Raw genomic sequence first — 25,226 nt, forward strand, 5'->3', positions numbered from 1 at the left:
TGTGGGCTAGCACAATCCGGGAAGGCTCCAAGGGGAAAAGAGTTTGAACTGACTCTCATATTGTCAGGGAGACCCTGGCTGCAGGTAACAGAAAGCCCAGTCAGAATGGCTTAAGGCAGACCGGAGTTATGAACTCATTTCAAGAAGGATAGAAAATAAACAGTCCCAAGGTTGCCCAGGAAGCTTGTCGGGGACCTACGTCTCTCGTTGTCTTCTTCTAGCCTTGGCATGACAGGTAGTTCCTTACCTTGGCACCTTTAGGCATCGTGGTCTTGTACATCTAAATACGGGGGTATTAAAGGGTCCACCCTCCCCCATCCTAACCCCACTGGCAGACTTGCCCTTTCATGTCACTGGACAGATTTGTGACCTGTGTCTCATCCTAAGCCATCTCTGGTTAGGGCAGTGCAGTTACGTGATGAGCTCAGACGCAGGAGGAGTTGACAGCAGATCGTAGCTGGGACTTGGCCAGCAAGGAGAAGGAGAAACATGGTGGATGGGGGACACAGCAGTGTCTGCCCACCTTAAACAGCCAGAGGAGTTGGTGCAAGAAGTAGGAAGGGAGGGTTTCTAGGTGGGTGAAAAGCTTGTGCAGAAACACAGAGGCATGGAAGGTACCAGGCTTGTCCATTAGACACGTGGGCCGGGTTGATGAGTTATGTACAGTGTGGCAGGGAACAAAAGCCAGACAGGAACCATCGCCACAGTCATCATTGGTGGCCTTGAATAAACAGAGGTCTCCAGACCAGTCCTTGCAAACCACAGACCTAGAAGGCCAGTCCATCTGAAGGGGAGAAAGTTTGAGGAAAGGACACTGAGTATTCTCATGAGCAATTCCACGTGTGGGGAAAGTGGAATGTCCTCAGCTTGGGCCCTGTGTGCATGCTAGGTTTAGTGGGGTGACCCTTGGGGAGAAAGCAGAGTGCACCGGACAGAGCTTTCTTTTGGAAAACATAGCCAGAAAGGTACTGGTTGCTGGTCATCCCTGCTTTCATTCAGATTGGGTATCAGTTGCAAATGACAGAAATCCTGTCCACATTAGATTAAATTAAAAAGAAGCATAGAAACTCTAATCACAGAAAAGGCTACCCAGGATTCCAAAGATGTCACAAGGACCTGGTGCCTCTCCTCGGTGGGCCCTGCCTTCCTCTGTGTTAACTTCACTCTCAGCTGAGCTCACCGCTGAGGACAAGGACACCAGCCTTAACCTCAGGCCACTTGGCCTCAGCTTCAAGTTCCTATGCAAAGTATGAGTGTCTTTACTGGACGTCCCAGAATGTCTTTACACTGCCTCTCACTGATTCCATCTGGCTCGCATTCCCACCCTGAACCACCACTGAGGGGTGCAGCATCCTGACGCAAACCCCACCTTAAGGACATCAGTGTTGGTCAAGACTGGGGAAGAGCGGTCTCTAGACATGGGGCTGGCAGACAGATGAAAGAATGGGCACTCGGTAATCCAAGCTGCAAACAGCCAATCCCAGATTCTACCTCCCAGTCTGAGAAACATCTAACATTTTAGTTTTGGCACCCACAATGGGCTGTCACAGACCTATCACTAACACTCATGATGTCCCTGTAAATGCAGCTGCATGGGAATTGTGCTATTTGTACAAGAGGAAACTGAGCATTACAGAAAGTGAATGATTTATCCATGGCCATCTAGATGGAATTGGCAGGTCTGGCTTGAACCTAGAATGACTTCAGCTCCCCAGTCTAGTCAGTGTTCTTGCCTACTTTGCCAGCAAAACTGCCCATTACATCTGACTCACAGAGATTCTGCAATATTTGAAGAGAGAAGTTCTTAAAACCGCACATGAAATCAAGTTGAAGAGTCAGCTCAAGGAGTCACCATCACTTGAAGGCTTGCGATATGTAAATGGTAAAATAAAGAACATCATTAAGCTCAAGGGCATGTTTTAATAACAGTTAATTAACTTTCACAAGATAGTTGGCAAATATTTTCCCTTTCTGCTGAGCTGGGTCCTAGGAAGGTTTGTAATACAGAGCCCCAGGTGGTCAAGTGCGAGTTAGATTTTCCTAACAGCCTCCTTTATAAAGAAGGGTTTGCCTGCAGGAGAATCTGCCTGCGCAGCTCACCTTGCCAACCCTCACTGCTGTCAGCTAATGGTCTTGCACATCGGCTGACAGGGTTTTATCTGTTCTAAAGGTTGCACTCCATAGCTTCTCCCTGTAGGAGTCTTGCAGTACCTATAGCAGTGTCCATCACTCCCTGCTCAAATGCCCCATTCATCCTGATCCCCATCTCCAATCTAGGCAGGCCGCCATTTTTTCTGGTAAACACGTAGCTCCAGAGGGGACCCTAAAGTACCTGTTAAGTTTATGGGTGTATATATAAGTATCTTTGGGACCCAAACAAAACCAGAGGCTTCCAATCCTCTGAGGCCCTTCTTGTTTGCAATGGGGGGGAGAACATAATGGGCAGAAGTGATAGGAAGCATGAGAGACCACCCTCCCACCCTCAAAAAGGACCACACAGAGAAAGGTGGAAGGAATTCTCCATCAGCCAGAAATGTGTGTTCATGACTCACTGAGAACGTATCTGCAGGTACAGGGTAAATTATAGGTGCTATACTGTGTCCCCTCGGTTACTAGTTTGGGGTGGCAGAGCAATATTGCAGTCAGAAGGGAACAGCCTCTGTGAGGCCAGGCCTTCTGACTACAAGTCCCAAAGGCTGGAACCCTGATGCCAGGCTACTTGGATGAGGGAGTACGGTGTGCACTATTGCTCTGGCCAGCCTCTGCCTGGCACTAGGCTGCAAGGAGAGAGGGCTGTCCCAAGTCCAGAGGAAGTGGACTTCCCAGTCAGGAGAGGCTCAGCTCCCCCACCTCTCACCTGTGGGGCCTTGAGCGAGTGACGTGATCTCCCTTAGCTCCACTCCATTCTCTCGAACGCTACCTTCCCCAGGTTGGGTTGAGAAAGACAAGAGGTGACCTCTGGCATGCTTGTTCCTTGGCATGCTCACGTAGTGAGGCTGCTCGCCTCTCCCACCCAAGGCCTCCTGGGTGCCAGCCCTCTCTGCGCATTGGCATCCTTGCTGAGTTTTCATCCACACACCTTCACCAGGAAGACCCAGAGGATTCACAGGTGCCTTCGTGCCCTTCCTTTGGCCACAGCCCAGTCCAGTCCTGCTGTCCTGCTTCACGTACCCTGTCCTCAAAATGGAAAGACAACCTATTGCATCCAAGTCACCCTGAGGAGGAGCCATACTGGAGCAGATCCTGAGGCTGCAGTCGGACTTAGGGCCAGGGCTTATGTCCTGCCAGGAGTTCTGCTAGAGAATTGCTCTCACCTGACCTCTGAGTGTCTGACTAGATAGCAGCAGCCATCTCTGGAGCCAAGCATTTGAGCAGGGAACAGCCTCAGCCCCTCTGGTCTGGTCTCTCTCAGAGAGACTCTCTACAGGACTGGATCTGGTGCCAGAACCCCTCACCCCCATTCCTCCATCTCACCCACAGCACCATGTGACTTATCCTGCCACTTTGTCTTATCACAAAGATTAGCAGGAAGGAAGGCTGGGAGGTGGAGTCAGAAGATGAGGACTGGCGCTCAGCATGGCTGCTTGCTGGCAGGTGACCTTGAGCAAGTGACATCCTTTTCAGACTTGTGCTTTATTGCCTGGAAGATGGAGAGAAGAGAGTAGCTGCCCCTTCTCCATACTAGGGTGTGTGCTGATGACTAAGATAACCAAAACACAATGCCTGGCTGCTTGAGAAGCTTCTAAAGCAAGCCAGAAGTGAATCTGAGAAATGAAAATGTTTGACAGCCCAGAGGGCAGGTGTTGGCCATTTGGTGTTAGGGGTTAAAAGCAGGTGCTTGCACTGGACCACCCTGCTATGTCAAGGCCGAGCTGTATGCCACCCTGCCGGGTCCCTCTCAGGCTCAGACCCACTAGGGGGTATGTGGACCTGGACAGGCAAGCTCTGACCTGAAGGCTGCAAGCTTCCTTGGAAGCAGGGGGAGTGATGTGTGGGTAGCTGTGTGAGAGAGGAACCAGACCTTGAGCCTCCACTCCTCCCCAGGATAGGGTGGGAGGGAGATGTCTGCTCTCCTGGGATCGGACTTCCAACTTAAAATAATATGATGAAATTCTAATTAAAAATTGTATTACATTCTCATCACATGGGGGAATTTTTATAATGCCAAATGTTCCATTCAAGAATATGTCTTCAAATCTGGTTTTATAACCTTCAGCAAATTTCTTTTGAGGTATAACATACCTATTAAAAACACAAAAATACTAATGTAGAGCCTGAAGGAAATCCGCAAAGTGATCACATCTGGGTACTCAGTGTGCCCCATCAAGAAGGAACATGACCCATGTTCTTTCTTCTTACCCACCCACCCCTACACGCGTATGCACACACACCTAGTAAAACCACCAGCCTGGCCTCCAAGGCAGAGACCTGTTGGTTTGGCTTGTTTTGGTTTTGTATATAAATGAACCTTGCCCTGTATGTCTTGTCTTTGTCTTGTCTCAGTGTTCTGTTGACCCACACTGTCAAACATGTTTGCAGCTGTCTCTTCTCCTTGCTGTGTAGTATTCCAGTGTGTGACTAAACAGTTCTCATTCCTTCTCCAAGGAATCCATGGGTATTGAGTAACTTCAGGTTTTGAGCGTTCACCACAAGCACTGCTAACAACATTTTTCTTTTTTTCTTTTTTTTTTTTTTTAGAGAGAGAGGTAGAGAGGTAGAGAGAGAGAGAATTTTAATATCTATTACTTAGTTATCGGCGGGTACAGCATCTTTGTTTGTATGTGGTGCTGAGGATCGAACCCGGGCCGCACGCATGCCAGGCAAGTGCGCTGCCACTTGAGCCACATCCCCAGCCCTGCTAGCAACATTCTTATGTGTGGCCTTGGGGAAATATGCACCCATTTCCCTTGGGCTTATACCTAAGGATGGAACTGATGGACACTACAGAGTTTTAACTTTCTTCATTGTAGATTTTGTAAGTTTTGTGTATAATTTCTCCCTAGATAATTATGTGTTGCTTTTATAGATGGAATACTTTATTTTTTATATTCTTTTAGGATTAACTTTTAATCAACTAAATATATATATATATATATATATGATAGATATTTATCATGTATATATATTTATCATGTGATGTTTTGAAATGTATACATTGTGGAATACTAAAAATACTTAACAATTTTAATATTCTTACTGCTAAGGAAAACAACTATCGTCATACTTTTGAATAGTTATATTGGATTCAGCCCTTTATTAATTCACTTATTAATTATATTAAAATTTTTTAAATAATAGTTACCTTAGGTTTTTGGTCCAATATCATCAAAATATTATTTTATATTTCATTTTACAACATTGATGCCATGTCCTTCCCTTACTATGCTAGTTTTAGTAGATTGTGATAAAGAATGATAATGATCACTGTCATCCTTATCTAGATTATAACTGAAATAGTTTTAGAATATCACTGTTTACAGCATATTTGCTGTTGAGTTTTGGTAAATAATTTCTATTTTATATAAGTAATTAACTTCTATTTATGGCTTTTAATTAGATGTGGACCTTTTAGTTTTCATTTTTATTAGACGTATAATTATTTGTACATATTAGTGGGATTTAGTGTGATATTTCCGTACTGCACTGGACCACCCTACTAGTGTGCAGGGATGGAATCCCCACCCCCACACCCCCAGAAATCATCTAAATCTTACCAAGCACCTTGTCAGCCTCTGTCAGTGTGATCTCTGACTTCCCCCTTTGTGGTTGTCATGGGTTAATACTGCTGAACTACTTCACATTCCTAGAATGAACAAATTTAGTTATAACATTTTCTTTTCATACTTGACTAGATTCAATTTAAGAATTTTTTTAAAAAAATAAAATTTGCAGCAGTTTTAATTAATAAGAATCATAATTTCTTTCATATGCTCTCTTCCTCAGGTTTTGGTAATTGAAGTTATTGTGACTTCATAGCATTCATTGGGAAGCTCTCCATCTTTTAGTATAACGCAGACTTGTCAAGTAATATTGGAATTATCTGTCACTTAAAATTAGTAAAAGCCACTCAGTCTCTCTGGTTCTAATGCCACTTTCAATCGTAGGTCTTTGGTCCCCTGTGCAGTTTTTTCTTGGCACTTTGTCTTCTAGTGCCCCTCTGTGGAGTCAGTTTTGGCAGTTCATGTCATCAGATCTTCAGGTTTGTGGCCATACATAGGAGGTCTGAGTGCGATGTACTTTGATGATTCTGTTTCTCTCTTCTGAGGCTTTGGCTCCATCTCCCATATTGTTCCCAACCTTTTAATGTTTGCTCTTTTTTCCTTGGCCAGCCTTAGTAAGATTTATCTTAGTTTAGTTTTTTGCAATTATGTATACTTTCTACTAGTTTGCTATTTTTAAATCTCATTAATTTCAGCTTTTAATCATATTATAGTTTGTTCTTTTTGTAATTTCTTAAGACAACCAAATTATACTTGTTATATTGTGTGCACATATGAATATGTAAAAAAAAAAATCCCACCAGGACATACTACTATAATGCACCAATAAAAAAAATGTGGAGAACTTAAAACTAAAAAAGGGGGAGGGGCAAGTTCCTTTATTTTTCATATTTTTCTTTAATCATAGAGGCTTTGCATTTCTTCTGAAGATGACTGCTCTATTTCATGAGAATTGATATGTAATGCTCTCTCTTTAACTGCTTTCTAGATAGTTTCTAATTTTCCTTTAGATTTCCTCTTTAATCCTAGATTTATCTAGAAGTGAGTTTCTTGATTTCTAAGTAAATGCTTTTCTTTTTCTCTTGCTTTCTTTTCATTTGTTGTACTTCATTCATTCTTTCCTTCTTTCTTTTTGTGGCGCTGGGTCTCACACCCAGGACCTTGTGCAGGCTAGGCAGGGGCTCTGCCCCTGAGCTACACCTCCAACCCTCTCACCATTTTTTTTAAAAATCTTTAATTTTATTGATTGTGGTCTGCAAAAGCTTTTCTCTATGAAGTTTGTTAGGATTTATCTCTGATCCAATACATGGTCAATTTTTGTAAAAGGTCCAGGTCCCTAAAAGTAATCCATTCTGTATCAAGGACCGTAAGGCCCTACATACGTTTCATAATTCAAACTGTTATATTATTCATATTCTCTCTTAATTAATTTCTATCTACAAGATACCTCCATTTCTGAAATAGATATCTTTGAAGTTTTGCAGTAGTATTTTATCTCGTGTCTAATAATACATGCTTTATATATTTTTACCTCCTTTATATAATGTGATCCTATTTCTGATGGTTGTAACTTCTTCACAAAATGCTCCTTTTGTCATTACAAATGTCTGTATTTGTCCTCTGCTGTGTTAATTTCCCCTTAGCTAATTAACTTGGACACTCTGCTCTCCTTCTGTTTGCATTTGCCTCGTGTCTGTTTGCCTACCCATTTATTTTCAACATTTCTCTATTCCTTTATTTTAACTATTCTTCTTATGAACATCATGTACCTGGGACTTGGATTTTGTTTTAGTTTTTTAACCCCATCTGACATCTTCTGTTTTTAATGAGAAATTTTGTCCATTAATCGATGTACTTGACCCCATTCCTTCACCTCGTGGCATGTTTATAACCTCCTCCTGCCATGATTCCTCTTACCCTGATTGTGCTGGTTTGATGTAGTCATCTTGCATTTCATTTTTTTTCCCTAATGTTAATTTGAAAGATCTCTACTTTTCCATTTAATTAAAGGTTGCATTGTTTTTCCCTTAATTCATATTTAAGTACATATTTCTCTACAGTTATTTGAAAACAAGATAACACAGAGTAGCTATTTCCCCTCTTTTAGTTCCAATTATGACAGGTAGAAAATCTTGAGTTCAGGGTTACTATCAGTAACTGACACCTCTTATAACTTAAGCTCCCTTTGACAAGAGAACAGTTGCCTTGTTGAATCTTCATAGACAATAATATTTGCTATGGTGTGCTGATGTGCCTAGAGGGTGGAGAAGCCGTGGATCAGTGAGGGACTCGGATATCCTGCAGTGCCTCGGGCATATCTGAGTGGAGGTGTTGAGCCAGCCACCACCTGACCCTGGGTGCTCCAGTGTCTGGAGACTGGACTCCTTCCTCACTGCCAACCAGTGCCGAAGGTGCCTGTCCCTTGTCGGCCAAGCGCATCTGCACTGGCTAGCTCAAGAGGTTTGCTTCCCATTGCCTCTGGGCCACTTCTCAGCAGCGATAGCCACGTGATTGTCATTAGTGCCCATGTGTCTGACCAGGCAGCACTTTAGTGCAGACATGGGCCGTGGCCAGCCTCCTGCTGGGTTGTCTTCTAGCCAGCCAGGCACCTGCCCAGGTCCTGGGGGTGTAAGCTGTCCTCCAAAGAGGCTGTACAGCAAGAAGGAAGCAAGCCAGACCTGCTTCACGAGTCTGAATGGGGTTCACGGGTCAGTGGATCTGTCATTCCCAGGTACTGCCCATGTCTGTCAGGATAAAAGACATTGATCTGCTGTTAGTTCAGCCTTTTCCTTCCTACCACAGTGCTGAAAACATTTCCTCTACCAGGAACTTGGGCCAGTGCTGTTCACTGGCTCTGTGAGGAGGTCACGATGTCAACAGGGCCAGCAGGCTGAGGGCTTGGTCTGGAGAGCCCTGGCATGGCCCACAGCAGGCAGCCAAACCCAGGCCTCACCCAAGAAATCGATCAGTGTGTCCAGTTTTTCAGGAGAAGCCTGAAAATTCTTCGGATTTATGAATGTTTGCTTAAGAAGAAAAAGACTCAGAACAACTGCAGACCAAATGAAGCACATCTCTGGCTTACATCTGCCAGTTTATGTGACAGTAAGCCATTTATACTTCCTCCTGTCGCTGTAAAACGGTCACTACCACGGCTGTCAAGGTGGAGGCAGAGGGGCCTCCACTTCAGCCTCAGTGCCCAGTTCTGCTGCCCCCCATTCTGAGATGTTGGCCAAGAAGTTGGTTAGCCTCCCTAAGACTCTGTTTCCGTGTCTTTAGAATGGGGATAACTAGGTACTTATTCCTTAGTTTTCCTATAAGATGAAGAAATACACGTAAATGCCTAGCACACAGTTGGTGTGTAGTTAGTAGGAGCTGTTATTGTCATTCAGTAAGTGTGGAAGTGCCTGGGAGACCTACAGGAGCGTTGGGTCATGGCACCTCAGCAGGAGTGGAAGCCCCTCACCATGTTTCCACAGCAGTGGGGGGAGCAGGGCAGGACCACCGATGGTCTCACTCTGCCTTCTGACGTTCACTTTGTTCCTATACATGAGGGTGGAGTGGGTATTCCTAAAATCCCGGGACTCACCCTTCAGGAAGAGCCAGTGTAGAGTCCCCTATAGTGTCCCCATGGGCCCACGGGCTGATGGACCCTGATGCATCTTCTGGATGGATGGCCCTTGCCTTTCACTGAGTCCCCCAGAATCAAGGGGTGCCCAGGAGACAGAGTTTCCTTCACTTCCTTTGCAAGAGGCAAGGCACTGGGCCTTCCAAGGCTGGCAAGTGAGCACAGGGCAAGGGGAAAGATTAGTGAGACGCTAGACAGCCTGTGCAGCTCTGGCCTCAGGAGCCCTGCTGATCCTTCCCATTGGGCTGTGGGCATCTCCGCCAATTCTCTCCTTTGTTCTAGGTAGAAAATGCCATCAGGTACACACCTGGCTTCAGATGGTCCGCCGTCTGAGCCCCAGAGCTGGTAACAGGCCCCACACTGGGAAGCAGAGCATTGCTTCTGCATTCCTGTGGACCCTCTGAAGGGCCCCAGGGCTGGGTCATGATCAGCGGGAGTTGGCGTGTCCAAGCCGGAGCAGACAGGGCAGAGTTGGTGGCACTACTTTGGGCAGGCCCATCAGGAACCAGTGACACCCCTAAAATAGCACCAAGGTCCTGGCAGCCTCATCTGGAGCGTGGACTCCACCACCTCGTCAGAGAGCATGATTTGCACCCATCAGAGGCAAGAACACGCCTCACACTTGGGAGGAATAGGGTAAATGTTTACGGAATTGAATATCATTCTTGCCTCATCCAATGATGGAAAATAGTGTTTACTCTCTACTTCATCCCTCCATCCTTCCTGGTCCCTAACCATCCCACTGCATTACATCCTGATGTCTGTGTGTGTTACAGCTTGAAGCTCAGTGGACACAGAGGTGTCTTGGGCAGTTGTCTCTACAGAGCCGGTCATGGTGATAATAAGCAAACGATGGCAAAAGGGCAGGACCTGGGATCTCCCAAGTCAGTCTTCAGCCATTCATTCATTGTCCCCTCCCTCATCAGCCATGTGTCTGGCTCTGTGTCACTGTGGGGCCAATGGTGCTGTGAGTGGTCCGAGGAAGGCCCAGGGCAGGGCGTTTGTATGATGAGAGCTGAGCTGTGAACTGGAAAGGTGTTTGGAGACAGGAAGAGTTTACAAGGAAAGGACCAGGGTGGCGATAGAAATGTACTGGTTGTGCGGACATAGAAGTTTTTAAATGCCTGCCCCATCTTTTCTGGTTGGTCAGCAGTCTAGTTAGTCCAGCCCAGCCCATCTCTTTCCTCTCAATGTACTTGAGGTCATCCATGTTCCCTAGAAGTGGTGGCTGCAGGCTGTCCCTGGTATGGTTGGAGCAGGGGCCTTGGGAAGCCCCATGGTTACTGGGTGCATGACCTCAGGGACCTCATGTGTTTCTGCTGCCCAGCATCCTCACCTTTACAGCAGAGCAGCAGTGACTCTTGCCCGGCTTCTGCCTTGGAGGGCTGCAGGAGGATCACCTGTGTGGATGTCCAGGAAGCCCTCCGCACAGGGCCTTCACCTGCTGCTGTCAAGCAGCTGGCCCTTCCTGTGGCCCCCAGGAGCCGAGTGGCGTGTGTGGAGAGTGCCAGGGCGATAGGCGATAGGCGGTGGGTGTGACTTTCTTTCACTTGACCTAAACCCAAGGGAGGAGGACCTGACAGAGTGGACAGATCCTCAGACTGGCAGCTGGAGAGGCCTGTCCCCCTCAGATTACATATCCCCCATGTGACAGGCTTGTCACCCTTCCCCATCTGCCAGCCACCGGGCAGCCCCTCAGCAGAGGCTGAGCGGCCATGAGGGAGGTGCCCCCGGCCTCCCTGCTGGCCTCACAGGGCTGCAACAGCACTATCACCTGAGCCCCAGGCCCTGACTGCTGACCCTGACCATGGCAAAAATGGGCCAAGAGAGCCCTCCGCAGGGTCTGCCGCACCCTCACTGGAGTGTGCGCCGTTGGCCTTGAGAGCCTGCCCGCGTGCCCCACCTGAACTTCCCCGAGAGGGAATCGATGTGGAAGCCCACAAAGGGCTGTTTGAGGCCTCCGTCACTTGGGGCATGACCACACTGTCGTGGTTATTAATGAAGAGCTTCCATCTGCTCAAGGAGGCCTGGGGCGGGAAACCCGAGAGGCCACGGTGAGGCCATTTAAATCCACCACTCGGAATGGCATCCTTTCTGGGCCACATCCACCACCAGAGAAGGAAGCCCGGCAGGGCCAGGTTTTGCTGTCTCTGTCTCTGTGTTTTTCTTGGTCTAGCAATATAAACCCTCCCCTGGAATTCTCCCTGAATTTCAAAAGTCCAACAAAGGGTGATACAGAAGGACCAGAAGAATGTGGCTCATATCTGTACAGTCAGAGGTTCAGGGACCTGGCTGTGTGCAGACATGACCCTCTTTGTCCAACAAGAGTTGGCGTGGCACCAACCACTGTTTCCTCAGGGAGACGGAGTCACCCTGCAGAGGAACGTGCACTGCGACCCGCTTTTGCCAGACTTTTCCACAGGCGTTTTCCCCAGGGGGAGAGAAAGCGTGATGTCCCTGAGGAGCCGGTCTGGGTGCTCTATGCCTTCTGCCGGAGCTCTCCTGGGGAGCTAAGAAGGGCACGTTTTGTTTGGGAACAAGCACACCTAGGATCTCCGCCCTCTGAGGTGGTGCTAGGAAATCCGAGCAGGGCGAATCCCTGCGTGTGCCAGGAGCCCCAGCCCAGAACGGGCAATCTTTTCACGCTCCTTCGTCTCTGCAGGTTGTTGGTGGTGTTATGGTGCCCTCCCTGTCCAGTCATGGGGAAGAAGGAGAAAAACAAGTCCTTGTTTTAAAAGAACAGGAAGGAAAAAAAACAGGAGCCTATGAAAAGCTTCTAAGCCACCTGGTCTGTAATCTGGGAGAGAAAGAGGGGTAAAGTTCCTGACGTCTCCAGGGTTGGTGGCAGGGCTGTGGGAGCTGGTGCATCTGAGATCCCTGTGAGAGGAAGTTACCCCCAGCGGCTCAGCCGCTGTAAGGAGAAGCTGGACTAGGTGCTGCCCATAGTGTCACAGCCCTCAGTGCCCTCAGAAGCCATGCAGTGACCAGATACCTGCTTCAGATCAGCAAATCTATGGCTGATCCAGTGCCCTGCAGCCAAGAAACTCCCAAGGGCTGTGCAGCTTCTCTGCTGTCGTCAAGACTCCTGGTTACAAAGAACCTGCCCCAGAGTGACAAGAACATGTTGGCTTATGTAACTGGTGGCCTAGGAGAACACTACCTTCAGGTATGTATTTCACTGCTGATCAGATATGAGCTTAGGCTAGGAGGCAGAGAGTCTTCAGAGTTCAAGGAATGATATTTCCCTAAAGGATTCTGTCTCCTAAGGAGGGGAGAACAGAAGCTGGCCAAGCAAGAGCAGATGTCCACTCCAGCCCTCATTTGCCATTTACAAAGTGCGTCCTCACTTACAGGCCGGTTCTGCAGTGAGTCACCACCACGCCCCTCAGCGAGTAGTGAGGGAGCTGGGAGGAACCCAGATGGGAGCCCTCCTACAGGCTGTCAGAACCCCACCTGGTCTGCTTGGATGACAGAGCCTTTTGGATGTGTCAGAAAGGAAGATGTTTTAGATGACTTGGGTTTGCAAAAGCCTCGTCTGTGAGCTCTCAGCCAAAGATAGCAGGCTCCAGTGATCTTGTCTGTGGTTCAAGAGAACCATCCGGGGATAATGAGCAGGGAACACACATAATGAACAAGCATTTCACAGACAGTGGGACAGGAAGGTGTTCCCCCAAAGACTGAACAAAATGAGCAGAGCCCTGGAGCCTCAGTTGTGCGTTCTCCACAGAACACAATAAAAAAGCTGTGTCCACTGCCCTGATGAATAATATTGTTAATATATTAAACTTCACTTCATTTTGTCAGAAGAAGAAGAAAGGGCAATCCAGCAGCTGCCCTAATCCAGCAGATGGGAACCAGAAATGTTACTTAGATCTGGACAGTAACATTGACATTGAACCAATTTGCCTCACTCACAGGCTTTTACTGTGTTTAACGAAAGCTCACGTCTTTATGAAAGGTGTTGTAACAAAGGCTCAGAATCCGTAAAGCTCTCTGTCCTGTCTTTGCAGCATACGCAGTGAATATTCTGGGTTTTCCCAGAGGTAAGCTGGAGGGGGCTGAATCACCACTGTCCGTCCTGACCCTACCAAACCCTATGGGAGCCAAGATGTTAGGGTTAAGGGGCACACACAGGGCATGCCAGTGGGGGAGGGAGGGAGTCTAGTGCATATCCTGAGAAAAAGGAGCACAGATGCAGGGCCCTGGGGCAAGACAGCTCAGCACCCAAGGGATGGCAATGGCAGTCAGGATGCCATGTGGAGGGGCAGGAGAGATGCTGTCCATCCCAGCTTTCAACTGAAAGGCTCCGACCTTCACAGGGAGGAGTAAGTCAGACATGGAATCATCATCTCAGAGCTGAAGGCTTCCTGAGCTGGTTACATTCAGCATTCATTTAACATTTATTCATCATTCACTGTAAGTCAGGAGCTGCGGTCAGTAAGCAAGACAGACAGGTCCCTGCCCTCATGGAGCTCGTGCTGCTACGTGGGGAAAGATAGGTAGCGGTAGAGATGGAGCGTCACCGCGGGACACGTTATGAAGGAAGATGGGAGGAGCGCAGACAGTGAACAACGCAGGGGTCTAGGGAGGTAACTTGAGCAGAGCCCCGATGCGTGAGGTATGCAGGTCTCTAGTCAGAGCCCTTCTGTCTTTTATCCTCCAAGAACCCCCTTGATGATTTGCCCCTGTGGGTCTCCATGTTTTGTGAACTGTTACATCCCCAAAGGCTGCAATGACACGGGAGGTTGATCAACCCAAGCAGAAGCCAGCGCCTGACCTGTCTGAGAGACTGAGCAGTACACAGAGGAAGCAGTCAGAGTCCCAGTGCCTCGTCACTAGGCAGAGCCAAGACTAGACCTCAGGTGTCCTGAATGACAAAATTGGGGTATAAGCTACCATAGCAAATGGCAGATTTTCCTAAAATGCAGGCCAGGGAAGGACCCGTGGGTCGAACGTGAGGGTAGGTGAGATGCAAGGAGGCCTGAGGTGTCCCTCCAGGAAGCAGCAGAGCTGCCTGGGACTAGTTCATCCAACAGCGAGGCGCAGCCCCAGGCGGAGACCAGCAGCACTGGCCCGAAAAGGGCTACTTCTGCCCGCTGCACCTGGGGGGCAGTGTTAGTTAATGGCCAGTTTACATAGGAGCCTGGTCTTCAGCGCCCAAGTCCAAGGCTGGGGGCCCCTGGGTGCAGCCATGCCGTACCACCAAGAACAAAGGCAGCAGAGCTATGGTGAGCAGAGCTCTGAGCGCCCACGCCAGGACGAGGCTGGTAGCCAACCCACACCCGTGCACCCCCACCTCGGGGAGCCCGGAAGGGGCAGGGTCCACGCTGTTTCCAGATAATGACAGCAGAGGTTCTGTACTGATCACAAGTTCCAGCTTTGTCCCTGGCTCTGACTGGTAACAATTGGCAGCTGACATCTTTGCTTCTGGCCAGAGTTACCCCTTATTAAAAATGACATCTTTATAATAGATTTCTGCAAGTCACTGGCAATAGGACATACTCCTTATTTTGTACCCATCCTTTCCCTGGAGAACGGATTTGCCTGTTACTATTATTTTAGAATTCTTTGCAATATACTCTCATATTCTGTATGTATTCAATATTAGAATATCAAGTCTTAAATATACCATTAATTGCTAAGGGATCTTATTTGCGTTTTAAATAATATGTTTTTCATACTATACGACTTCACCCACCATTAAACAGCAAGGTTTTAAATTAGATCTTTCTTTTTTTTTTTTTTTTTGATGGGGGTTTATTGTTGTTTGGTTTTGTCTTTTGGGGGGGGACTGGGGATCAAACCCAGGGCTTCACACATGCAAGGCAAGTGCTTCACCAGTGAGCCTCAGCCCACCTTGGGTCTTCCTTTCCAGGAGCCAAGGACACCACTTGGGCTTCACACTGAGGCTCAGGGACAGGAACCGGTGCCTTGTTCCATCCAGGCACTGTGCCTCTGCCCCCTTGGGGAAGCAGAATACAGTGGGCAGCCCCCCACAGTCTGTCAGGGGGTGCTCTAGGAACAGATCCAGTGGAGGGGCTCTGGTTGAGTGACTGGCAGTGCATTCAGAGGATGGGACACCCCGCCACCAGCGAAGACCGCGGGGTGCTGCAGCGCCACGGCAAGGACTTCACCCCAAGTCTCCTCTGGCCAGGCTGGACTGAGTCTGGTGCCCCCGCTCTGTGCTCCTTCCAGCCCCATGCTGGACTGCGGCTCCATAGGGCGGGCAGTACTGAGTGTCTGGCATAAAGACACCTGGGAAACAATTATCGAAATGACCACTGAGTTCAGTGTCAAACAGTCTATGTACAGGGTGTCTCCACTCATGCTGTGCATGGGGACTCCCAGGGAGGAAGACGGAAGGTCCACCACCGTGTGGACAGCCGTTCCCCCAGGTAGTGGGAGGACAGCTGAGGCTGTTCTTTTGCTTAGGTGTGTGGGTTGGAATCTGTAAGTGTCCTGAGAACAAGCCTTTCAGTCAGGACTGGAGAAGCCAGGGAAAGAGGAGGGAAAGCTGCTGCTTCCAAGTGGCTCCCTGTTGCTGGGTGGAGTGGCACGCCTGTAATCCCAGTGACCCGGCAGGCCGAGGCAGGAGGATCACAGGTTCGAGGCCAGCCTAGGCAATTTAGCAAGCCCCAATCTCAAAAACGTAAAAAAGGCTGCAAGTGTAGCTCAAGTGGTAGAGCGTCCCTGGTTTGATTCCCAGTACCACAAATTAATTAATTTAATTAAAGATAAATTAAATTTATTTTTTAGTAAATCCATGGTTAGAGCAGAACCACTGGTGGGAGTCAGAATGGTTTGGGAGGTACACAGATGAATTTTCTTTTATTTTAACAGGTGAGCATTTTGTTTTAATAACATAGTTTAGACAAAACTTTGTGACTGGGCCCCTGCTGCCCTCTGACCTTATCCCCCCACTGTCTTTTACACTTACTCCATTCCAGCCCCATAGGCTCTTCACCATTCCACCAACACACAAGGTGCCCCAGGACCTTTTCACTTGCTGTCCTCTCTACCTGAAATATTCTTTCTCACGTATGCAAGGTTCACTTTTCATCATTTAGGCCTCAACATGTCACCTCCTGGCTTCTAACTCTCCCCTTCCCTGTGTCAGTGTGTACCTATTTTGTGTTTACTGCCCTATAATATTCATTTGTTTGGCTACTTCTTTCTTTTCCACCTTCTCCTCTTAGACTGTGAAGGCAGCAGCTGTGTCTTCCCTGTTCTGTGGTTTCCTGGTTCTGTATGAATTGCTCCAGGCACATAGTCCTTCTCTTAGATGAGAGGGAGGGAGCCCTAGAGGGGGCTTGACAGAGACAGTGACCTTAGGCTGTCCCTGGCTCTGCCATTGAGGAATCTGTCTTTATTCCTGAGAAGAACAAACCTTCTGACCTCCCCTCAGGGGCCTCAGGTCTCAGAGCCTCTGCTCTCCTAGGATTCTGGAAAGTCCGAAATCAAGGCCCCTGCAGAGAATTGCTTTGCTAAACACACGTCTTTCCTCTGCCCAGCTGCAGTCTCTGAGCCAGTTATTTACCCTCTGGCTCCCAGGAGTCCATTCAGTTGGGTCCAAGCACTGCGGTACCTGGTAGGAGGGGCCCAGGAGGCTTCGGAAACAAGACTAGTGGCCTACCCTGATGTATTGGTGGCACTGTTGGGCCCAACTGTGTGCCAGGCCCTCCTCACACATTTTTTTAATGCTCCCAAGGGTAGCAGACTCATTGTGCCCATTTTATAGAGGAGAGACCTGCAGCTGGAGAGGTTGGTGACTTGACTGTAGTCTCTACGGTTAGTGAGTGAGAGTCAGGTGCATCCAGTGTTGCACAAGTGCTCAGTATATATGGATGGATGGATGGGTGGATGATGGGTGGATAGATGGGTGGATGGATGGGTGGATAGATGGGTGGATGGATGGGTGGGTGGATAGATGGGTGGATGGATTGGTGGATGGGTGGGTAGATGGACATATGGGTGGAGAGTGAGAGCTCACTGAGTGAGTTGCAGCTCTGGGTAGCTCATTCCCACCACTGACCCTCCCCTTACCCTGCCCACACCTTGTACCTGTGGACCCTGCAGACCTCTCGCTCAGTTCCCACTCTTGGTGGTGGCTGAGTTGGGGAGCCAGCCTGCTGCAGGCCACACCCCACCAGCCAGGATGTTTCCTTCCAGTGAAAAGAAATACAAGAACATTGGCAGTGGGGGCTCCAACAAGGAGAGAAACAGGGAGAGGGCTTGGGCAGGGCCATCTGCCCTGTCAGTGCCTCCCTGCTGCTGTGCCCACCTCCACGATGGTCTGCTGCTTCCTGCCTCCCCCCCAGCCTGGCTGGCGTTCATGCCGTCTTCCACATTGCACTACTTGCTCTCCACACCTGCTCCTTGAAAACCACCAGGAATGACCTCAGGAGAGCAGGACACCCGCGCCAGGGCTGCCACCTGCCGGCACGCACACTGCCTTGGCTCACCTCGCACACACTGCCCCCAGACCAGCCAGGGCTGGAAGACACAGGAGACCTCACCTTTGCCCGGGCCCTTTCCAGTGGGCAGCACCTCGCTCCCTGCCAGCCAGAGCCCGCTCACTGTCCATGCTGCTTCCTGAGAGCCGGGCTGCCCTGTTACCCATGATGGCTGAAATAGTCACTGGAGAAATGACTTAGTCAACTTCTGTGCCCCCACTAGAACGCAAGAGTCACGAGGGTGGGGACTGTCCGTTCACTCTCGTATCCCCAGCTCTTGATTCATGTGCCTGGCACATAGGTATCTGGATAACAGATGAGAAATTAATTGGGGAATGAAGGAACGGATGAGCGAAGGGCTTACGGAACACCTCCCGGGAACCCTCAGGTCATTGGCAGCAAGAGGCTGTGAGACAGGAGGGGGGAGAGCCTTTGTTTTGCAGTTTGATGTCCCCCCGCCTCGCATTGCCCACCATGTCCTCCATACCAGGGGGCACCAAGGGACATGAGAGGCCTGCAGCACAATGGAAAGCCCCTCCTGCTCTGACACAAACTGACCATGCCCCTATGCACAAGTCTCGGAACTTGGCTCCCACCTGGCAGATGGCCTGGGTAGGAGGCATCCTGGTACCGTTAGGGTCCAGAGAATGCCCCCTCCCTCCTCATCTCCCTTTCCCTGCTAAAGCGAGTTAACCCTTCCTCCCGCTCTCCTGGCAGAGGCAGGCCCACCCAGGGACCCACTTCACATCCTCTTCCTCCATAGGACAGACACATGCAACTGGCTGCACTTTCTCCCGACCCTGCAAGCTGAAGAGACCTGTCACAGCAACAGCTGACCAGAGTGCGCGCCCACTGAGGGCAGGCCTGCGCATGCCTTCCTTCCGTGAGGCTGGCTGCTGTTCCCATGCCCATCTCCAGGGAAAGGCAACTGAAGCACCAAGCAGTTAGGGAAACCCCCAGCCATGCAGCTGGAAGCCCCCGCCCGGTTCTGGCTTGTTAAAGGGATTGTGCAGAGGACAAAGAGACCATCCCTCTGCAGGGGAGAGGGGAGAGGGTCATTTAATCCAGCCTGGAGATGAAGTCATGTGTCCCAGCAGTTTAGGGCCTGGGTGTTCATGAAACTCCAGCAACGGAGGGAAGAACTGTGTGTGTTTGGCCTTTGTCACAACCTCAGAGGGGTCTGTGATTCAGAGAAGGAGAATGGCTGCTGAGCCAGATGATTGTCCAGGGTCCCTTCCAGCTCCCGGCCTGTGGTTCTGTGACCATATAAGGCCACTGTGCCTGGGGAGTCTTCCTGCAGCCAAGTGCAGAGCAGAGGAAGCCCAAGTCTGGGCCTCCTGCAGGGTCCCCAAGGCAGCAAAGAGGGGTGGAGTGGGTGGGGGCGGTGTCCCTCCACCCCTGCCTGGCTCCAGGGGCGTGGCTGCCACCCCCACCCCCACACTTCCACTTGAGATCTCCTCCCAGCCGTGATCCAATTTCCAGAGTCCAACTTGGCTTTTGTCCAAGTGGAGCTCTCAGGCTGCCGACAGCCCCCAGTGGTCAGCCCTCCCACTCCTGGTGGTTCTGGCTCCTACTCAAAGCCCCTGAGCTATGGGAGCGCAGCAGTGCAGAGCGAGCGAGGCCTCACTTCATTTGAAGCCCTGACTGCAGGCATCAGAAATATGGTGGCCGCGCCCCAGCACACACAGGCACACACCTGTCCGCCTCCTTTAGTGCACACCATGGAGGGGCAGGTCTTATACATCTGTGTACACCTGACTTATGTCATTATGTCCCACCTGCCCCAAACACCGTGGAGAGCCCAGCCCTGTGCCAGGTAACATGGGAAGAGGGAGCAGAGAGTGACAGGCTGGTGGTAAAGATAAAATAAAATTAATAAGTCTACTGGGAGATAATTTCTTTTTATCAAGTTACAAAACATTTTAATCATGACTCTTGGTTGTGAGTGACAGAAATGCAAATCACATTAGCTTACACAAAAATAAGAGGAAGTTATTTTGGCTCATATCACTCAAAAGTATAGAGATAGATTGGCTTCAGGAGTGGTTGGATCCAGGGGCTCAGCCCAGGTCTCTGGGACTTGACCAGGTGCTGTTTCACTCAGCATCGCCACCCGGAGTGCCGCAGTGTGAGAGGCCACTGACTGTTGCTAAGACGTCTCACGGAGATGGTTTCTAAGTCCAGGCCTCTGTCACCTCCAGCTTCAGACCTGGGCTGTCCCATGAGACTGAACTCCTCTGGGGTGTGTCTCCAACCCCACCCAGAGGCCACCTTTCAATCACAGTGTGGATAAGAGGGGCCAGGGCAGAGAAAGAAGCCCTGCCTCTGCCTGCCAGTCACAGGTAGGACCTCAGGGGCTGCTCTGCCACTGACCCGCTGTGTGATCTCAACCAAGTGGCCAGACCTCCTTGACCTCAGCTTCCTGATCTGTCAGGAGGCAACAGTGATTTTTATGCCCTAGGACTGTTTTGAACAAAAGATGAGATGTAGTATGTGAAGTGCTCAGCACAGAGGGTGGCCCGCTGACACGGGCTGCAGGTGGGATTCTGCCAGTCGTAAACCACAAATGAAGGAGATTGTCTTTGGAGGGTTTGTCTTTGGAATGAGAACACCATTACTAGTCTCTGCTGCCTGTCATGTAGCGATGAGCCGCTTCTCACGACACCTTCCTGCAGATGAGGACAGCAAGGCTGGAGAGGCCAGAGCTTTCCCTGGGGACACACAGCTCATCACTGGGAGAGCCAGCGTTGGCTCAGGCCTGTCTGTGGCCCAAGCTGTAACCACCCCTCTGCTGTGCCTCTCTGGAATGACATGGGGAGACAGAAAATAAAGGGGCCGTATTGATACTGTGAAGGAGATCTGCTTGGGATCAGAACTGGGGAGAAAAGAGAGGAAATGTGACATGGAAAAATGCTGTGGAAGGCCTGGCATTCAAAGGTCCGTGTCTTCCACCGAGGGGCAGGATTATGAAGAATACTCCTTGTGTCGCCCTGGACCGTCCAGGTTTTTTGGTGTTGAGTGAGTGCTTGGTACTTTGTAGTTGGGGGTGAGGGGTATAAAATTGCCCTGAGACAGCAAGCCCGGTCGTAAACTACAGCTTGAACAAATTGCAAGACTCATAATCATGACTTGAGCATGAGTTTGAGTTTTTCCCAAATTGCATCATTTCTGCAAACCACAAATGAGCCACCATCTGACACCTGCCGGGGACAGTGTTCTGCCTCGTCCAGGGCGTGTTTTAAGGTGTGGTAAAGGACCACGGTCTTGGACACCTGGGCTGCATTTCTGGCTCTGACACTAATCTGCTGAGGGACATCGGGGCTGTTACTCTCTCGCCTCAGTTTCATCTTCAGCCAAATGAGCCTAATAAACACCCACCTTCCTTCCTCACTCTGAGAATGTTGAGATCAATGAAACCAAGTGAGAAAAACGATGAGCCCCACCCAGGTGGAAGGAAGTTCCGTTGGCAGCCAGGGGCCTGGGATGTGGGCAAGGCCAGCTGGTCCAGCAGCTCTGGAAGTGCGTCCCCCACCTCTGGGGCAGGTCCCCAGCGCTGCTCAGGTCAGCCCAGCCTCTTCGGGGAGTCGAGTGACTGTTGCCCTTCTTGACTGTGCTGCTCTGGAGTCCATGATGTATGCACACTGTGCTCTCAGGTCACACGCCACGTCTTTCACATGGGAGTCTCAGCATAGTGTACATCCCTCCTGTCCTTTGAGCTGTTACATAGGGTTATAAACTAACACGGTCAGCCCTTTTCTTCTCTGTCTCTGTTGGAGTACTTTCCATTGCTGTCTTCAAGTTCACTGGTCTTCTGTGTGTCTAATCTGTTCATCTCATCCAGTGAAATTTTTATCTCAGCTATTTATTTTCATTTCTGTGTCTTCCATTTCTCTCCTGATTACATTCATGATTTCTTTTAAGAAAATTTCCTTGAAAATATTTTTAAATACATGTCTTTACATTCTTGCCCATTTCCTCACCTCTGCCACTTCTGAATGTTCCTATTGACTAATTCTTCTCATTATGGGTCACACTTTCCTGCTGCTTTGTGTATCCAGGAATGTTTTATTGGATGGTGATATCGTGATTCTCCTAGTGTTGGATTTTGTCATCCTTGTTCACTGAGCAGTGGCCTTGTTCTATTAGGCGGTTAAGTTACTTGTGATTTTTTTCAAGGCTTGTTATCTAGCACCGTCAGGACAGGTCTCGGGGAGACTTAGGGGCTCATTTAGTCCTCTTACCATGGCATGAGCCTTCTGAGGTGTCTGCTGAACATCGAGGCTTTCTGCAAGGACTGTCCCAGAACCCATGCATCCCCCAGCCCCAGAGAGTGCTCAAGTGTGCAGTCTGTTGAGCTCCCAGGCTGGTCCTTCCCCTGGCTGTTCTACCCACCACCAGATGCAAGGCCCACACAGCTGCCCTGGGCTCTTTCCCTCTGCACTTTTCTCTCCAACTCTCTCTCTGTGGCTCAGTGAGTTGCCCTGTTATACTGCTGCTCCTTCCCCGTGCTGTGACCGGTGGACGCCTCCCAGCAATCGCAGGACTCAGGGGGATCACAGCCGCACACTGCCTATTCTCTGGTTTCGTATGTTCTGTCCAGTTTCCCATTTGTGTACAAATTCCCTGTGAGGTCTCTCTGGATAGGGCATCTGTGGGCTTGATGGGTCATAACACTCAGGAGGCTTTCGAAAAAATCAAGTTAGAGCTAATCAAAGTTAAACGAATGGCTTTAGAGCCAGTTGCCGTGGAACATGCCTAAAATCACAGTGGCTTGGAAGGCTGAGGCAGGAGGATTGCAAGTTCAAAGCCAGCCTCAGCAAAATCGAGGCAGTAAGCAACTCAATGAGACGCGGTCTCTAAATAAAATAGGGCTGGGGATATGGCTCAGTGGTCAGGGGCCCCTGAGTTCAATCCCCAGTACCCCCGCCCAAAAAAAGAAAGGCTTTAGGGTTATTTCTGGTCTGCTTCTTAGAGAAACTCAGGATGAAAACCCACAACCCATCACCAAGTCTGATTTTACAACAGGAATCACGAGTATCTATCAACTGGTGACTGGATATGGAAAAAGTGGTATTTCCATACCAAGGAATATTATTCAGGGATAACAAGTGAACCATGTGAACATATGCAACATGGGTAAATCTTGAAAAGATTTGTGGTATGAATGAAAGAACCACTCACAAACAACCCCCTAACTGTGTGGTTCAGTTTACAGCAACTGTCTAGAGTAGAGAAATTTACAGAAACAGCATAGATTAGCATTGGGTGGGGGTTGGGTGGGGTTGGGGAGTGATCACTGAGGGTTACTTAGGTGGCCAACAAAAATGTTCCAAAATTAGATTGCAGTGATGGTGGTCCCGGCTTATGAATAAGCTAAAATGTTGCACTGAATACTTTAGATGGGTGGGTCACATGGTATGTGAATTGTATCTCCATAAAGCTGTTTAAAAATGGATGGTTATTAATGTATTTCTGCACCAAAGGTAATGGAGGGATGGAAAGGGGCTGAGGGGAGGGCTGGGCCATTAGGTTGGCATGTGCACATGTCACCACAGCACTCAGCCTTGGTCCACAAAGAAGAGTCCACACAGCCCACAGAGGGACACACGTGCCAGCAGTTAGCCTTAAAATCCGTTTACTCTTTCCCCATTGCTTCAATTGGAAGAGCACTCGTGCTGTTTCGGAATGACTTCCTCTTTCCAGCTTTCGGTCCTGTCCAGATCCTTGTCAGCAGCAAGCGCGTATTGATTGGCCCCCAGGGAACGTCATGTGTCTGAGAACCATGATGTCCCCTTCGTGGGCTCCGTGTCAGTCACTGTTACAGAGTAATGTTGACTGGGCCGTTAGAGCCCTGTGCAGGGTGGAGGAGCAGGGAGCGCCTCTTGTGGATGTCCCCATGGGTTATTCATTGACTTAGTGGGTCATCCTGCCTTGGTCAAAAGCACTGGGAGTTTCCTCTGAAAGACAAACTGGGTCCTTCATTTACAGACCCCTGGCAGGGATTTTCCACAGTATGTCCGAGTGCATACCTGTCTTAAGATCCTAAGCTTTGCTGAAAATACCAATAACTAACATGTATTGAGCACTTAGTGTTTGCTTTCCTCTTCTAAGTGCTATCAAGTACTAGCAACCTTTTTCACTATATATGAGGGTTTTTTTCAATATTCTGTTTTTCAGTAATTAAGATTTTTTTCTTCATATTTTGTGGCATTAATGCAGCAACTCAATAACTCATCATCCCAGTGGGATCCAGCCCTCACCCCACTAAACCAGGGTGTGGACGGGGCTTCCCATGCCCGAAACCCTCCGCATGGCGTGAGGATAGTGTGTGATCAGGTGTACTGTGTGTGGTTTTTCTGCAGGATCATCCATGAAGATGGCTTCTCTGGGGAGGACGTGAAGCAGTACAAGCCTGTTGTCTACAGCAACACCATTCAGTCACTGGCAGCCATCGTCCGGGCCATGGACACTTTGGGCGTCGAATATGGTGACAAGGAGAAAAAGGTAGGCATGCGCCTGAGCCCAAGGGTGCAGTGAGGAGAGGGCCTGTCTCTGGCCCCGGCACCTCCTCCTGATAACTCCAGTCTGCTTAAAGGAAGCAGAAGAGGCCGTGCTCTGTGTGGACGCTGTACAGTGGCAATCACAACCTAAGCCATTCTGTGAACCTGCCTGGCAAATGCAGGGCTTCCCTGACAGGCAGTCTCTGCCGTGCGGAATCCCAGGGCATGTGCTGCAGAGAGAAAGGGCTGGGTCTGTCCTCAAGTGGGGCTGCCACAACCCTGTGTCAGTTTTGGGCTTGCCACAATTAACTGGAACAAAAAAAAAAAAAAACTATTGAACAAAACAAATCTTGCCTGGCCATCATTTCCCCTCCTTGGGAGAACCTCCCATGCCTTGTTGGGGTTGGGGCAGCCATTGAAATTGACCTCTTCTTGACACCAAGGGATGTGTTTCCTGACCCTCCTGGGTAAGTGTGAGGCTTTCCTTCCCCAAGGAAGTCAGTGGCCAAGAATGGGGAAGGTTTGGAGGTTGTTTTCAGACATCTGAGAAGTGGTGAGTGGAGTATGCGTAGAAAAGCCTCTTACTGCAAACGCTTACCTTCCCGGTAACACTGAACTCTTACTGGCAACTTCAAATGAAAGAGAAGGAGGTCGACGGGAAGAGGAGAAGCAGCCTCAGAGTTCAATCCAGAAGCAGCACTTTGTCCCTATCAGGATGGGGACAGACTTTTCCAGACCAGGGGCCTGGGGAAAGGGATCCACCTTGGAATGGATATGGGGCCTGCATTGGGGTCTCTGGGTGAGAGTGTTAGTGTCCAGTCACTGGGTGACTTGATTGTGCCTTACACCCATATCCTGTCTTAGCTAAAATTTGACTCTCTCGCAGAGGAAACCTGTCTTGGCCTTCTGACAAATTATCTGTGACAGC

The 25,226-nt window shown here is 49.4% G+C and overlaps 1 protein-coding gene across 2 annotated transcripts in view; it reads left to right on the forward strand.

The window, feature by feature from the left end:
- Positions 1–25,226, forward strand: part of Gnao1 (G protein subunit alpha o1) — a 156,950-nt gene that overhangs the window by 56,467 nt on the left and 75,257 nt on the right. For both annotated transcript variants that reach the window (XM_026395629.2, XM_026395628.2), the window contains exon 3: positions 24,161–24,302. In XM_026395629.2, the coding sequence (XP_026251414.1) occupies positions 24,161–24,302 (142 nt within the window). The remainder of the gene's footprint in view (positions 1–24,160; positions 24,303–25,226) is intronic.

Source organism: Urocitellus parryii, chromosome 15 (assembly GCF_045843805.1).
Source record: "Urocitellus parryii isolate mUroPar1 chromosome 15, mUroPar1.hap1, whole genome shotgun sequence".
Classification (NCBI taxonomy): domain Eukaryota; kingdom Metazoa; phylum Chordata; class Mammalia; order Rodentia; family Sciuridae; genus Urocitellus; species Urocitellus parryii.